The following is a 17674-nucleotide window of genomic DNA, read 5'->3' as shown; positions in this document are numbered from 1 at the left end:
TTAAGTGTCTCATCAGAGATATTTAAAAACTATTAAGGTCAATTTTTGGTGTTACAACTGCAGTGGTTGTCTGCAGCTGTGAAGAGCTGTCAGGGCCTGAGGTTTATAACTGCATTACCCTTCACCCTCGATTTTGGGCCAGCAAGACTGACAACCCATAATTGGACAAGTTAAATGTGGGCACAGGGGAACTGCTGACAGCAATTCTGGTGAGGGGATCAAGCTAACACTGCTGCTCTAGCTCAATCTCCATACAGAAATATATTCTCCACACAGTGGCATGAAATATTATAATAAAAGCTGCAAAAATCCTTTGTGTCAGTTAGTTGACTGGGGATACAGTACCACATCATTAAGATGTCCTTCATTAAGTACCCTCACCACTCAGCACATTCCTTCTTCTTATTAGTACCATCAGGGAGGAGGCACAGCAGCCTGAAGACGCACACTCGACGTTTTAGGAGCAGCACCTTCCCTCCACCATTGAGTTTCTGAACGGTCCTTGGACCCATGAACACTACCTCTCCATCTTGCTCTCTCTTGCACCATTTATTTAAGTTTATACGTTCGTTATTGTAACTTCTTATAATTTCAATGTATTGCACTGTACTGCTGCTGCAAAAGGACAAATCTCACATTGTACCATGTGTTAGTGACAATAAACCTGACTCTAATTCTGACTGGGGTCTGAGGTCTCACCACCTTAACTCGGGACCCTGGTATTTGGCATCTCCCGACTGAAACTCACAAAGTGGTGATTTTGAGACCGCTACTGGGGCAAAAGAAGAGAACTGCGAGTCTAAGTTGTCTCCTGAATGTCCTCTCCCAAGCTCAACAAAGTACGATTGGGGATCCATCAAAAGCAAAGGATTAAATATAATCAGCAAAATGGCGGGCCGGGAGTCAGGCAGTCATTAATATTTTAAAACAGGGGTAGGCAACCTTAAGTACAAATGATTTTCTAGCATGCATTATTCATTAATTTGAGGCAAAACATAACTAGATGTATTTAAATGGATAATTCCCATATTTCAAGTTTTTTTACGGCATTTATCTAGCCCACCATCCGCTCATTAATACGTGATCCGGCCCACAGAGGCAAAAAGGTTGCTGACCCCTGTCTTAAAACCTCGAATTCTGGTTCAACTGAAGCAGAAGGAGAGGGCAGACAAACAACTCCTTAGAAGTGGGGTGCTCACTTACAACTGAGATAAGCAGCCACCGATTTGATTTGATTTATTTACTTGTTTATTTATTTAGAAATACAGTGCGGAACAGGCCCTTCCAGCCCACTGAGCCGCATCACCCGGCAACTATTTAACCCCAGCCTAATCACTGGATAATTTGCAATGACCAATTAACCTAATAATCGGTATGTCTTTGGAATATGGGAGGAAACCATTGCACCCAGAGGAAAAGTTTTAACCCTGGCCAATGAATTCCACAGGCCATGGGCAGAAGGTTTAGGACACAGCTTCTATGAAAAGGTAATTGCTTTCCTCTTGCCGTCAATAAACTGTCTACAAATTAAACTCCTCCTGCCCCCGCTCAGCAATCAACCCTACACACCTGCTGAGAATTGTCCATGGTTTCACTCTTTCCCTCCTCCCCAATACTGCTGCCTGTCCCAACTGAAAGTCAACCCTTTCAGTCAAGCTGACAATCCTACAGGGAAATTGATGGCAGGGAAAGACAAACTTCCAGGTTTCCACTTGGAAACTCGAGCATCTCCACCCACATGATGTAAATGCCCGTTAATGGAGTATCAGGTGCATGCGTTGAACTCTGCGCCTGATATTTAATTCTATTAGTTAATGGAACTGAATTTTATGAGAAGCGCTCCATGTGCATTCCCGCAAAAAACATGACACGTACATACAACAGAGACCAAATTTCTACCACAGGATTTTGATGCTGCCATTAAGAACAAGGGACAACATCCTTATATAAATCTGGGAAGTTGCCCTACTGAATGCCCATCTCTCATAATACAAGCTAAGTAATTGCCAATATAAAAGTGGAATACAGCACCATTCGCAAACCAGTGTTAACTTTGAAGTTCCTTCATTTAAATATTCCATCTATGGCACTTCAAATATCTTTTTTCAGATCATGAACAATAAAATAGTGCACATACCAAAAAGCAATTTACAATGTTTTCACAGTAAAAAGTTTCACGAATCATGTCAGACATGTGCATGACAGCTTAGAAATTAAGCACCAGTTATATCTTGAGTCAGAGGCAAAATACTGGTACATCAAAATGCTTCAATTAGTGATGTAGGAAGCAAAACCGAATTGTTACAGATTTCACTGGTTAAACACTTACAAAAAGAGTCAGTAAAATATTTTAAACAATTAAAACATTCACAGCATTAATCACAAGCCTACCTTTCACACTGTACTGCAAGGAACAGTTGGAGAGGTGGAAGCTTGGTTTAACTAGTCTGAAAAATTCAAGGTAGCTGCACTCTAAGAATATTGGTGCCATTCAGTCCCTTGATTCAGGTCCCATTGTTATGACAAAAATAGTCAGATGGTTTTATGAATTACCTTTTCTGAATGTGATAGGCTAGGACCTAGATACAGCACTGAAGAGACTCTGCAGGCTTTCACTAGAAAAACTATCACATACTGTATAGATTAGGAATATCTTTCTATTAATCAATCTCCTCAGGCATATAAAGTAATTAGCTATTCTAATATGGATGAATCAAACTGAGGGAAGCTGCTCCAAAATTAGATTCTTACTAATAATTTGGTCCAGGATATCAGAAGGTCCCTTAACAGAGCGTGTTCATTAGTTTCACAGTCTGAATACAGTCTATAATTATCAACCCCTACTCGAGTCACAAGGATTTTTTTTATATAAACCATTGGGAAAATCCTTTGTGAACCTGTGACACTTCAAACTGGATTCAACAAATATTATAGAGTCATAGAAAAGTACAGCACAAAAACAGTCCCTTCAGCCCATCTAGTCTGTGACGAATCATTTAAACTGCCTACTCCTATCGACCTGCACCGGGTCCCATAGCCCTCCATAGCCCTGCCATCCATGGTAGAGTCAGAATGTCTCTATTATGTTTTGCAAAATAATTCTTGATCAGGAATGTTGAGGTAAGTTCATCATTCAAGCAAGAGATCAATCCCTACTCTCCCTCCCTATCCACACCACCTTTTCCTTTCACTGTACTGCCAATTTCCTTCTTAAATCAGTCCATGTTTATTACTCTCTTGGCTCACTGTCCATATTGTTCACTCATTTGATGATATCTCTGTAAAAATCCTGTTTAGTTCAAACCGGCTCTGTTCTCATAGTTCAACTTATGGATTATTTTGGCCTATCTTTTCCTGCAACTACAACAGCTGCAGGTGCCTCAACAAAATAATAGCTTGAATCACCTTGGGAGAGGTTTTCCTCAGGCTAGAATCTGGGTGAAAGGGCGCAAAGGTTTTGATATTTATATGTGGGTGCTGGCAGGAGCCTACAGCAGCAGCTGCCTAGGCTGGCCTTGAGGAGCTTGGACATGACAGGGAAGTGCTGATACTGGCCACAGAGAGCACAGAACAAAATTGGCAATGGGCTCCTCTAAACATTGGACTTCAGTTTGAAACATTTCTTCTTCAGTGCTACTTATTCAGACATCTGTAGAATTGTACCAAGGATGAAAACAGGGTTGCAACTTCTTGTCTTAAAGCCTTAAAATCCAGGTGCAAAGACAAATTAACTGGTGTGTTTTGCTGTGGCTGTCGAGGATAGTGAAGAGTTAGACGCAGGATTCTTCAGTACATTGCCTCCAGGAGACTGAATGTCACTTTTCAAGTTATGGCCCACCGAGTGCATACTAATACTTCATTAATCTCAATTTTCATTCTCATCCAGATTCCTCTATCTAATATACCTATAAGGGGCAAATTACAGTGGCCAAATAAGCTCACAAAACATGCAACTTTTGAGTGAGGAAAGAAACTAATGCCCCTTGAGAAAACCCACCCAGACACAGGGAAAATGAGCAAGTTGCACACATACAGCATTCGATTGAATCCAAGTGAGGCAATGGCTCAACAAGCTGTAACACTGTGCCAACCAAATCTTTGACTGTCAGTGACCAGTTCTGCATGCTGTACTCAGGATATGGTGTGGTAACAGCATTATAAAGTTTGCACAGTTACTCCATGACATGCCTGTTACTTGATTCACCTGGTTCAATATCATGCAACACCCATAAAAGTTGCTGGTGAATGCAGCAGGTCAGGCAGCATCTATAGGAAGAGGTACAATCGATGTTTCAGGCTGAGACCCTTCATCAGGACTAACTGAAAGAAGAGCTAGTAAGAGATTTGAAAGTGGGAGGGGGAGGGGGAGATCCGAAATGATAGGAGAAGACAGGAGGGGGAGGGATGGAGTCAAGAGCTGGACAGGTGATTGGTAAAAGAGATATGAGCAGATCATGGGACGGGAGGCCTAGGGAGAAAGAAAGGGGGAGGGGGAAGCCCAGAGGATGGGCAAGGAGTATAGTGAGAGGGACAGAGGGAGAAAAAGGAGAGAGAGAAAAAGAATGTGTGTATATAAATAAATAAATAACGGATGAGGTGGGGCATTAGCGCAAGTTAGAGAAGTCGATGTTCATGCCATCAGGTTGGAGGCTACCCAGATAGAATATAAGGTGTTGTTCCTCCAACCTGAATGTGGCTTCATCTTTACAGTAGAGGAGGCCGTGGATAGACATATCAGAATGGGAATGGGACGTGGAATTAAAATGTGTGGCCACTGAGAGATTCTGCTTTCCAGAGACTATAAGTACTTCACTTCTTTAAAGTCAACAGGGGTCATGAAAAGTGCCTTTGAAATATTACTTCCTTCCTCCTTTACAACTGCTGGCTTACACTCTACATTTGTCAGAGAGGTTTTAATCCAGCTATTACTTATAGAACTCACAGATCCATCAGCTGCCCTGTGTGGGATTAGAACAAGTTTCTACACTAAAAATCCCATTATTGTACACACGCTGTTAACTAGTGTCCCACAGCTTTCAGTAAGACAGTGACGCACTCAGACATAGCGGCTTCAACAAAAGTGTTACTGTCTTTTTAAAAATTTTTTTATGATCTCAAGACCCTGGTGAACTTAAAGTACTGCAGGTCTACCCACCAGTGAGTTGCTCATTGGCAGAGAATTTGAAGGAGCTGGACATGATGCGGACTGTGCTGCTGTCTACTACAGAGAGGCAATATTGTGCAAAGCCAGTGTGCAGTCCAACAGCGAGTGATTGTCTTAGTCACTTTTCTTGTGATGACAAGACTCTGTTGGACATTGGTACTGTGGATTTGGTACTGGCTTACTGGTGAGACAAGTGGTGAGGGAGCTGCGTGGTCTAGGTCATGGCAAGGACTGAGCCTCAAGACGCAGTATTACCAGTGTCATTGCTGTGGTACCCGGAAGACTCATTGCTGGAGGCAGTACGACATGGTGTCAGTGCTGCCCTCCAGTGTTCACTCGGCAGAAGACAAGCTGTACTCTGTTCAACTGCAGACTGCTGAAATTTTCATGGACTCAGGGACTTGCACTATATTTTTTTGTGTGTGACTATATGTTTACTGCATTCTTGTATGTGCCATATATGCCTTGTGTTGTGTATGACTGTTGGTACTGTGCTTTACACCTTGGCCCAGGAGTAATGCTGTTTTGTTTGGCCTAATTCATGGGTATTTAGGTATCATTGTATAACAATTAAAGTTGAACTTGGACTTGGACTACTCCCTCTTTGTTGACCACAGGAACTGGGCTACTCATTTTATTCTTGGCACTGTTGCTTAGAAGGGGTTCCCAACTATTTTTATGCCATGGACTAATACCATTAAGCGAGGGCTCTGTGGACTCCAGGTTGGGAACCCCTGGCTTAGAGGAAGCATTACTGCTCTCTCCTTAAATACAAGGAAATCTTCAGATGCTGGAAATCCAAAACAACATACACAAAATGCTGAAGGGGCTCAGCAGGCCAGGCAGCAAGCATGGAAAAGAGTAAACAGGCAACAATTTGGGCTGAGACTCTTCATCAGGACTTTTCTCTCCTACCTTCTTGGAAACTTGAGAAAGATGTGGTGAAGAAATGAAGCATGGTTGTTCAATCCTATGCTAACTATCCCAAGCACTGACCATTGCTCTGAAGTGATGAATTTAGTACCAACAATGGAAACTGGGGAGTTTAAAGTGAATTGTTTAAATAGACTAGCAAGTATCGAGGGCAGTGGCATTGAAACTCTGGGATTCTCATAATAAACAAAAAGGCTTGTTTGTGTCCTGCTAGCAAACCAGAATGTCATCCTTACGCAGACTTACCTACACTGGAAACCAAACCCACAGACTGAAATGGACTAGCAAGTTACCCAGTTCAAAGGCCAAAACATATCAGAATCCATGGGGGAAGGGCAACATTACCTTTCTCTACACACAGAAATGAGAGAGAGTTCAGATCAGGAACTGGTGATTTTTCTCAGTATTAAATATGGATTACAAGATTCTGTATCAAGACTGCTCTGGGATAGCTGATTCACCTGAGAGCTTGCAGTTCTCAGGGATCTGATTGCACATGTGCAGAATGAGGATGTTTTCCTCTCACCTTAGACCAGGAGACTTTAGTTTAGATGTGCTCTCTAAAATGGACTTTGGAGAGAGAATTGGTAAAGGGATACAACAACTCCATGGAGTATGAATTGGCCTCAGAGGCCAGAGGCAGCAAAAGAACAACTATGTTCTTGGAAATGAGTCCAATCAATCCTTTGTTCCTTTCAAAATCAGTTCCAATTATCTGAAGATACCGGAACAGCCAGGACATGAAGCACAAATGAGCTGAAGATCATAAACCAGGTGAACAAGAAATTGGGATCATGGAAGCACAGCACCCACCCAACCTCAACAATTGTGATAAAAAACCCAGTCTTCAGGGTGAGGTGCTTTCAGAGTCGCTGTGCGTAGTACAGATGTGGCCATACCCCACTCCCAGTGCTTCATTAGACACCTGAGCCATTTTCATTTTCCTCTGCCAATAATTGATTATGTTTGCAAGGTTACAATCTATAAATCTCCAAAGGGATGGGATGTATAACCTCAGCCTGATGGCTATCTTCGTGTGTGGCTGCATCAAGTTGTGTGTAGACCCTAGATATGCAAACACCAAGGGTCACTATATGCTGAGGTTCTACGTATCCCTAGTGTTAAAGAAGGTTGGGTCTGACTATGTTGCTTTGGAAATTTCATCATTGGCAAGTCTGTTCACAAAAACACCTTTGGACAGAAGCCAATCAGTTAGTAGTCTGCACACAATGTCTTCATTGCAAAAGTAAATAGTGAATGGTTCACCCAGCAGGCAGTCATTATTGTTTCTCATCACCAGAACTTTCAAACAAGCTCCATGATCTTACTTGAATGTTGGAAGTGGGGGGGGGGGGCGGAGAAAGGATCTTCACATCCTAATTGTACAGTCACAGTTTCAATCCTCATCTCTTTCTGGATTGTGTGTGCATGCTTGGAAAGAGGTCTGGAAAAAGGTGCACTGATCTTCGTTGAAGTTCACCCTGCACGTAGGACTCTGCTCGATGGACTGTTTTCAACAGGTGCATACAAAGGCAAATATGCTACTAGAAGATCATTTACTTTGGTCTGCTCAAAACACGTTGTTCGTCCAGCACGAGGAAATACTTATAGCTGAATGCTGCACATTTCCAACTTCCAGTAATTCCCTCCCCCTCCCTTCCCCTATCCCTATGTCACTCTGTCCCCTCCCCCAGCTGCCTACCACCTCCCTCTTGGTTCCGCCTCCTTCTATTACCCATTGTGTTTTCCCATATTCTTTCTTCACCTTTCCTGCCTATCACCTCCCTGCTTCCCCTCCCTCACCCCTTTATCTTTCCCCTTACTGGTTTTTCACCTGGAACTGACCAGCCTTCTCCTTCCCGCCCTCCCCCCACCTTCTTTATAGGGCCTCTGCCCCTTCCCTCTAAAGTCCTGACGAAAGGTTCCGGCCCGAAACATCGACCAATCTTTTCCACAGATGCTGCCTGACCTGCTGAGTTCCTCCAGCGTGTTGTGAGTGTTGCTGCACATTCCCATTTGCAGGGATAAACACTGAGGGATGCACTGAAACCCGGAGCAGCGTTTGCAACGTCTCGAAGGGAAAAGGGCACAGAGTACATTGTCCTGGCACTGGACCCTATGTAAAAATCTCTTAAGCTTTTAGCTGATGGATGGTTTAGGAATTGACAATTGATGCCATGTTGGTAAAATGAAACAATTGAAAGTAAGCATACGATATCTTTGGTAAAGTGAATAATGACCATGTGATGTTGAATATTGTATAACTCTACAAGTATATTTTATGAATGAGGTATGCTCGAGAAAGAAAACTACTGGCCTTGCCATTGACACCCACATTAAATTAAGTAAATAAAAATAAAATAATTCTTTTGTTTATCTCTAATTTTCTGGAAATTTAAGAGTAACAAATTATAGCAAACGTTATAAACAAACAATAGATCTAAGCTTATGTTACCACATATGAGATGCTGACTCTGATCAACTCTCCAAGAGTGCTAATTGACCAGCTGGGTACCTCCAGCATTTTCTCTCTCTCCCCCAGATCCATGGCATGTGCAGTTTTTGTCACCTCTATAAATTACAGTGAAGAGATACCCCACAACAGCAGTCAAAGAATGGCAACAGAACAGAGCAGCCTCTGGATCTGATAACACAACAGTCACACAACGTTCAGGAGGTGCCTGTTCTCTAGCTGAATGTTCAATTATATAATGCCTATAATTCACTAACAGCCACCTGTGTCATTTATAATGTTTATAATGAATTTCTCACATTTTTGATAAGTAGTATTTGGTGTTGTGAGGGAATTCATTAAATTAGTGACTAATAACCACACAAACTGCTATTTTTAAACTTTTATTTTCGGTATAGATTTCTCAGTGTAATTCCTGTTTGCAGATCTGACGCAAGGAGAGCTGTAATACAGAAGAGTGATCTCTCATAAACAAGAGAAAATCTGCAGATGCTGGAAATCCGAGAAACACACACAAAATGCAGGAGGAACTCAGCAGGCCAGGCAGCATCGATGGAAAAGAGTAAACAATCGACGTTTTGGGCCGAGACCCTTTGGCAAGACTCAGTTGTTATAGTGAATTAGAGGTAGTTCATCCAGATACTGACATGCTTAGTTAAAGATAACCTACCCACCACAAAATATTGCATATAGCATCATTTAAGTGTATAGAATACTTGTGTGGAGAAAATATTATATTGGAACAAAAAGGGGACTCCATTTATCAGAATTACTTATTTTTCTACACACAAGTTTGTTTTATTCCATATTATAAATGTCTATTTTTGGATTTGCAATTCAGAGTCCAAAAAGATGGAAGCAAAATATATATTATCGAACAGAAAATTACAGCACAGTTAAAAATCTAGCTTCTTTAACCTATCTTCATAGGAGTTGCTCTCTAGTCCAGACAGCATTCTGGTAAATCTCCTCTGTACCTTTTCTAAAGCTTCCACATCCTTCCTATAATGAGGTGACCACAATGCAACACAATATTCCAAGCATCATTTAACCAGTGTGTTTATCTGGTAGAGAATTTCAATTTCATATATTTCTTTATGACATAGAAGAAGGCCATTCATCCCATCTATTCTATACCAGTTTACAGAGCAATTCCATTAGTCCCATTCCCCCAATTATTGCCTCGTAACATATTCTGTCTTGCATGTCCATCAGTACCTTCTGATTTTTCAGCTACACAGTTATACTAAGGGATAATGTACTGTAAACACTTAACCTGCTAGCATGTTGTTGGATTGTAAGAAGAAATCAGGTCTCCTGGCAAAAGCCTATACAGTCTTATGGAGAATGTGCAAACACTATATGGACAGTCAGGACAGATTGCAAATCACTGGAGCTCTGAGACAACAGCAGGAACTGCTATGCTACTGTGCTGCCCCATTTCGATAAATGAATGCTGGTTTAAAAAGCTGGTATTAGTTAAGTGGCTATGAAGTGATCTGATTTTCATAAAAACCCAACTGGTCCACTAATGCCCTTTAGGTAAGAGTATCTGCTTTTCTTATTGAATCTGCTCTACATGTGACATCAAACAAAGCATTATGACTTTATCTGAAACAGCCTAGCAGGCCACTCACTCATGGGTATTAAATGGCAGTGATGGCCACAACCTGTGAATGAACATCTAAACATGGATTTTAAATACACTCCTTTGGTTTGTTGTCCTCCTGACTCACCATTATGAAATAAATACAGTGGATTCTGGTTAATGGGCCATTGATTAATCAGGCAAGCTCTTATTTGGGACAACTCGTAAAGAAGAAAGACTAATTGAGAAAATTCTCTTAGTTTATTTGGGACACTGCTGCGTAACTGGGGCAGCAGACGTTTGCTGAACCAGTTCTATCTAGCATCAGTCAGGTGTATTTGTGTTGCCATTACACACTACATTGTACTTAGAGTGAAGAGTTTTAAAAAACATCCGCTGCATGTGCTTGTGCTCAAAAAACAGTGATTTTTGTCACAGATGGTTGGCGAGAAATATGCAGTAAGACAATTCAGAACTGCCTCGTTCGCTGCGGTTTCAAGCATTCAGACTTAAAGATGCCAGAACTGGGCAGGAGTGGAAATGAAATGATTTCGCTACTTCTACATACAGTATTACAAACTACAGTACAAAGAATTTGAGGGTATCAACAATCACCCTGAATGTTACAATGAAAATGAAGATTTGGAGGATGCAATTGCCTAAACTTGAGACTCTAAAGCGTTGTATGATCGCAGTCCATTACCTGAACTAGGTATCTCCAGTGATTTTGTTCATTAGCAGCCAATCAAAGAAAAACGGCAGTATTGAATTCCCCTTCATCGAAAAATATTAGGAACTAATACACAGTTTTATAGTATGATAGTAGTATTGGTAGTGTTCTAATTTCTGTATTTCATTTAAATACATAATTTGTTACTCAGTTGTCTCTTTTATACTTTTTTAACTATTTCCATAAAACTTTAGCTAATTAGGACAGCTGCTTATTTGGGCCAAAATGTACTGGTCCCGATGTATCGCTATTAACCAGAATCTACTGTATTATAGTAAAAGGTATCACCAATAAAATGGTACAGATAGTTTCCACAGCTATACAAAAATAATATATTTCACCACCAGTCATCATACTTCTCAACTTCTGCTACCTTTATTCGGAACTGTAAATCACTATTTGAAAATAATATATTTCTGATAGTTTATAATTGTATCATTCACAAGAAAAGTGTCGCCTAACCTGGAGATGAAATTTGTGGCACAGACCAAGTTCTGATAGCTAAACTGAACAATAGCTGACCTTATTAACAGTTCTACTTATATATGGCTTTCTTGAACTTGAGATGTAATGGTGTCACGGTCCCGACCGTTAATTCCCCATTTTCTCCTAATTCCCTTTGATTGTGGCACACCTGATTCTTATCTAGACCTGCAGCATAAATATCCCAGTTTTGCATCCACTCGTTGCCAGATTGTCGTTTCAGCCAGTGTGGTAATTCACATTCATGGCCACTTAGGATTGTGTATTCTAAGTTTTACTTCAGTACCAAGTTTACCTGTGTAACTCTTGTCTCTCTGAGTCAAGGTAAGTGTTGCCTGCTGTTTGTCTCCTGTTTGCCGTTCAGCTCCGGCACCGCCCTGCATCAAGAAAAGTTTTGCCTGCTTCCTGCTTTTCCGTTCACCCTCCTGTTTGCCATTCAGCTCCCGCCATGCTCACGCCCTCGTCTGCATCCTAACTCTATCTCTGTGCCGGTGTCCTGTGTTTGGGTTCACCCATTCTCTGCAACAGAACGATTGGCCACCATGGACCCACCCTCCAACAAGCCAGCCAGGGCTCCCTACTGGGACAGCACGACCAACTCCTCCAGGAGGTCATGGAGAACCTCCGTTCCCTGTCTGCTCACGTCACGCAGATCGGTAATCAGGTGGACCGTGTCTCCACTCATATCATTCAACCCACATCTGCAACCCAGCCTAGCCAGCCCAGACAGCCTGTAGCGGCAACCCTCCCAAACTTTCCCGAACCTCCCGCCTAGAAAGCCTCACGTACCAGAGCCGGAGCACTAAGCTGGAGATTTGGGGAAGTGTCAGGGCTTCCTCCTTCAGTGCTCCCTGGTGTTTGAACAGCAGTCTTCGCCTTACTCTACAGATAAGTCAAAGATTGCTTATGACATGGCGTTGTTGCGGGGAAGTGCATTAGTGTAGGACACAGCAGTTTGGGATAACCAACTGGATATCTGCTCTTCTTTCACCACCTTTATCACGGAAATGAGAAAGACCTTTGACCACCCTGTCTGTGGAAAAGGCGCTACCAGGAGTCTACTCATTCTCAGCCAGGACTCCCGTAGTGCTGCCGAATATTCAGTGGAGTTCTGGACGTTAGTGGCCGACTTGGAGTGGAACGATGAGTCACTCCAGGGGTTTTTTTGGAATGAATTCAAGTGACCTGGTGAAGGACGAGTTGGCAGCGAGGGGCGATACTGACAGCCTGGATTCCCTGATCTCCTTAGCCACCAGGTTGGACAATCGCCTCCGCGAACGCCATAGATAAAGAACTGGCCTTCCACCATCTTTGGCCGCTTCTCGGCACTCATTACCGCCTTCCGCCAGAACAAGCCTCTCTCCTTCTCCTGCTCCTAGAGTAGCTCCCAGCCCTGCCATTTCCACCGCCCCAGGAGAGGAACCCGTGCAGCTGGGACAGAACCGCCTCTCTCTTGCTGAACGACTCCGGAGATTGAGACCGGGTAAGTGTCTATATTGCGGCCAGTCCGGCCACTTCCTTGCCACCTGCCCCCTTTGGCCAAAAGGGTAAGGCTCACCAGTAGCAGGGGGGATGGTGGGATCCTGGTGAGCCAGATAACATTCCCTTCCATCCCCCGACTCCGGATGCAGCTTCAAGCCACTTTGCGTTACAACCAACAGTCCCTGTCTCTGTTAGCACTAGTGGACTCCGGCACAGAGGGAAACTTCATGGATGAAAACTTAGCCTTCCAAGCCGGAATTTCTTGTGAAGCATTGTGTACCCCCTGGACGCCCAGGCGCTAGATGGTAGACTCCTGGCCCGAGTCACACACTGCATGGAACCCCTGCTTCCCCTTCTCTCTGGAAACCATTGGGAGCAGGTATGATTCAATTTAATTTCCTCTCCTCAAGCCCCTATGGTTCTCGCCACCCCCGGTTAAGCCGTCAAAACCCCCACATCGGCTGGCCCACCGGGAAGATCGTCAGCTGGAGCGCGTTCTGCCATTCCTCTTGTCCACAATCAGCCCTTCCCCCAGTGGAGGGCACTGCGACCTCGTCCGCTTCTGAGCCCCCTGCTTGTTCACGGTTCCTGTAGAGTATCACGATCTGGGAGAAGTGTTTAGCAAGCAACGGGCCCTTTCTCTGCCTCCACATCGCCCTTACGACTGCGCAATTGACCTTCTTCCCAGAGCCTCACTACCCACCAGTTGGCTGTACAACCTGTCCTGCCCAGAAAGAGAAGCTATGGAGACGTACGTAAATGTCTCCCTCGCGGCTGGCATTATCCGACCTTCATCTTCCCCTGCGTGTTTCTTCTTTGTGGGGAAGAAAGACAGCTCACTACATCCGTTCGTCGAGTACCGCAGTGTGAACAACATCACCATAAAGAATAAGTATCCCCTGCCCCTTATCAACTCTGCATTTGAGCCCCTTCATGGAGCTACAGTTTTCTCTAAATTGGACTTGTGGAATGCCTATCACCTGGTCAGGATAAGGGAGGGAGATGAATGGAAGACAGCTTTTAACACCCCCCTCGGTCATTTTCAATACCTGGTGATGCCTTTCAGACTGACCAACGCTTCCGCAGTGTTCCAGGTTCTGGTCAACAACGTCCTTAGGGACTTCATTAACCAATTTGTTTTTTGTTTATCTGGACAATATCCTAATCTTCTTCCATAATCTCCAGGAGCACACCCACCATGTCCGCCAGGTTCTTCAGAAGCTTTTGCAGAATAAACTATTTATTAAGGCAGAGAAGTGTGAGTTCCATGCCCATTCTGTCAGTTTCCTGGGGTACATCATTGAGGGCGGATCTCAAAAAGATACGGGCAGTGGCAGAGTGGGCAAAACCCACGACGCTTAAACAACTCCAGCGATTCCTGGGATTTACCAATTTCTACCATTGCTTCATTAGGGATTACAGCCATGTGGCAGCGCCCCTTACTCAGCTCACCTCTCCTGGGATCCCCTTCCACTGGACCCCGAAGCGGACTCAGCCTTCTCGGCGCTGAAGAGGCGTTTCACCTCCGTTCCCATCCTGGTCCAACCTGACGCACCTCGCCAGTTCATTGTGGAAGCCGACGTCTCCAACTCTGGGGCAGGAGAGGTCCCCTCCCAACACTTCAGCCCAGACCAAAAGCTCCATCCCTGGGCCTTCTCCTCTCACTGTCTATCCCCTGCTGAACAGAACTACGATGTTGGAAATTGGCAGTTGCTGGCCGTCAAACTCACCTTGGAGGAGTGGAGGCTCTGGCTGGAGGGAGCAGTACACCCATTCATCGTCTGCACGGACCATAAGAATCTGGCATACATCCAGACAGCTAAACGCCTTAACTCCCGCCAAGCCCGTTGGGCACTGTTTTTCGGCCGCTTCAATTTCACCCTCACCTACCATCCTGGTTCCAAGAACATGAAGCCAGATGCTCTCTCTCGTCTGTACGTCTCTGAGGAGGACCCTTCCAATCCTGATACCATCCTTCCACCATCTTGTGTTGTGGCTGCCCTCACCTGGGAGATCAAGTCTGTAGTTAGAGAGGCCCAACGGACGCAACCTGACCCAGGCAATGGACCGCCCCCCCCCCCCCCCCGAGTCACCTCTGATGTTGTCCGGTCTCTGTCCCTTTTGAAGCGATATTTCTGGTGGCCCACAATGGATACTCCTTCATCTCTGCCTGTGCTGTGTGTGCCCGTGGAAAAGCCTCCCATCAGCCACCTGCTGGGTTATTTCGTCCCCTACCTGTTCCTGGCCGCCCTTGGTCTCACATTGTTCTGGATTTCATTACTGAACTACCCCCTTCACATGGTAACACTGCTGTACTCACCATGGTGGACCATTTCTCCAAAGCCGTGCACTTCATAGCCCTTCCTAAACTCCCTACAGCCCATGAAACAGCCGACCTCCTTGTCCAACACATCTTCCACCTTCATGGAATTCCCTCTGACATCGTTTCTGACCGGAGCCCCCAATTCATCTCCCAAGTCTGGAAATCCTTCTGTCAAGCCCTCAGAGCTTTGGTAAGTCTGTCTTCAGTTCAGGCCCATCTCTGCTGGTGCTGCAAGGTCTGGAAGGATGCATGCTCGGCCCTGCTCCGCTCCGCTGACTGCAACCGGAGTATTGCCGACCGCCACTGGATTCCACAACCAACTATCAGCCTGGTCAGAAGGTTTGGCTCTCCAAGAGATATCCCCCTCAAAACTGAATCCAAAAACCTCACCCCTCGTTACGTCGGACCATTCAATATCGAGAGCATCATCAACCTCACGGTGGTCAAACTCAAGCTACCCAGATCCACGTGCATTCATCCCATGTTCCATGTCTACCAACCGAAACCTGTGTCTGTCAGCCCTTTGTGCCCTCCTGCTGAATCCCCTCCACCCGCCTGGGACATTAACAACCACCCAGCGTACACCGTCTGGCGAATACTGGATGTGCGCCGCCGAGGCAGGGGTCTCCAGTACCTGGTCGATTGGGAGGGATACGGTCCTGAGGAGCACACCTGGATTACCCGCTTCTTCATCTTGGACCCTTCCCTCATCCGAGATTTCCATCGAGACAATCCGGACAAGCCTGGTGGTTCACCTGGAGGCTCCCGTTTTGGGTGGGAGGGGGGGCTGTTATTGTCACGGTCCCGACCGTTAATTCCCCATATTCTCCTAATTCCCTTTTGATTGCGGCACACCTGATTCTCATCTAGACCTGTACCATATATATCCCGGCTTTGCATCCACTCATCACCAGATCATTGTTTCAGCCACTGTGGTAGTTCACATTCACGGCCGCTTAGGATTGCATATTCTAAGTTTTACTTCAGTACCAAGGTTTACCTATGTAACTCTGTCTCTCCATATCAAGATAAGTATTGCCTGCTGTTTGCCTTTCCATTTAACGCTTTGTGTCAAGATATGTTGCCTGCCGCCTGTCTCCTGTTTGCCATTCAGCTCCAGCAACACCCTGTCTCCTGCTTTTCTGTTCACCCTCCTGTTTGCCGTTCAGCTCCAGCAATGCCCTGTGTCAAGAAAAGTTTTGTCTACCTCTTGCTTTCCCGTTCACCCTCCTGTTTGCCGTTCAGCTCCTGCCACGCTCACGCCCTCGTCTGCATCCTAACTCTATCTCCGTGCCGGTGTCCTGTGTCTGGGTTTGCCCGTTCTTTGCAACAAATGGGGAAAATTGCTTTCATGCTCGAAGTCCAGAGTTCAAATTCGTCATAGACTCTTGGAGCTTTTTACTCATCTTTTCAGGATTATTCTTCCAAGAGGCCAAAGACCTTACAATACAAACAGTTGGAAAGATAACATATGAAAGGCAGAAAAAATAAAGGTTAATACATTTGTAGTTTAGACCAGGGGTGCCCAACCTGGGGTCCAGGGACTCTTGCTCGATAGTCTTGGTCCATGGCATAAAAAGGTTTGAAACACTTGGGTTAGACATTTAATGACGGAAAGAATGACCAAGGCATAGAAGGCTGCAGATCATGTACTGTTATTAAAAATAAATACTTATGAGCATGGGCATGGTGGGCTGAAGGCAGATCTGCTTCTGTGTTGTATGACCTCCATATCTCGAACTAATGCAGCAGAGGTATTTTCTTACACCTATGACGCATAAACCTTACTGCACGAGCTGTGTGAATCCGCGTTCTCTGGCACAATTACAGATAACAATTGCGTACAATTTCGGTAATCATGCTGAAACAACACTTAACTTGCACGATACCTTGGCATGGTAGGAGCTTAGTCCTCAGCACTGCAAGCAGCGTGGTGGATTTAAATAGCCAGCTATTAGGAGTAATGGGACAGGCAGAGAGAGGCAACAAACTGTCAACATTTGTGGCTGTGGAGGGGAATGACAACAGCAAAGAAAAGAGTATAATTTCTAGCCCTGAAATTACAAAGCCACACTCGCAAATGACAAGGAAATCTGCTTCATCTGTGCATCGGTGTCATTCGCAGTGTAGTACCTAACAACAGCCAAGGACAGACCTTGTAAGGCCTGTTTTCCTGCTCTAGGCCCATGCACTGGATTTTCCTGGAGCCAGCACAGTCTACGTGCGGAGAACTAATTTTGCAGGCCCTTCACACTCTGAAATGAGGCAGTGAGGTCTCAATGGCAACAAAGCCCATGATTATGCTGTGTAGAGCCTTGCTTCCATAATATGCTTCCAGGCCTTGAGAGAGCAGACATCTCACCTCTCCCGGAACTTCCGGGAGTCTCCCACATATTAATAGTGGCTCCCTGATGGCCGCAAATTATATACAATATCATGGAAATCAATTTTTTTGAGAGTGAGCGAGAGAAAAAGAGAAAGCAAGCCAGAGCGCACGA

At 44.7% G+C, this 17674-nt stretch overlaps 1 protein-coding gene across 1 annotated transcript in view; it reads right to left on the bottom strand.

Annotated features, from left to right (window-relative positions):
* The window catches only part of shisa9a (shisa family member 9a), a 369503-nt gene that overhangs the window by 110052 nt on the left and 241777 nt on the right, over window positions 1–17674 (bottom strand). The window contains exon 3 of the mRNA XM_072269532.1: window positions 14584–14599. Coding sequence (XP_072125633.1) covers window positions 14584–14599 — 16 coding nt within the window. The remainder of the gene's footprint in view (window positions 1–14583; window positions 14600–17674) is intronic.

This window comes from Mobula birostris, chromosome 9 (assembly GCF_030028105.1).
Source record: "Mobula birostris isolate sMobBir1 chromosome 9, sMobBir1.hap1, whole genome shotgun sequence".
NCBI classification, from domain to species: domain Eukaryota; kingdom Metazoa; phylum Chordata; class Chondrichthyes; order Myliobatiformes; family Myliobatidae; genus Mobula; species Mobula birostris.
This window is presented reverse-complemented; position numbering and strand designations above follow the sequence as displayed.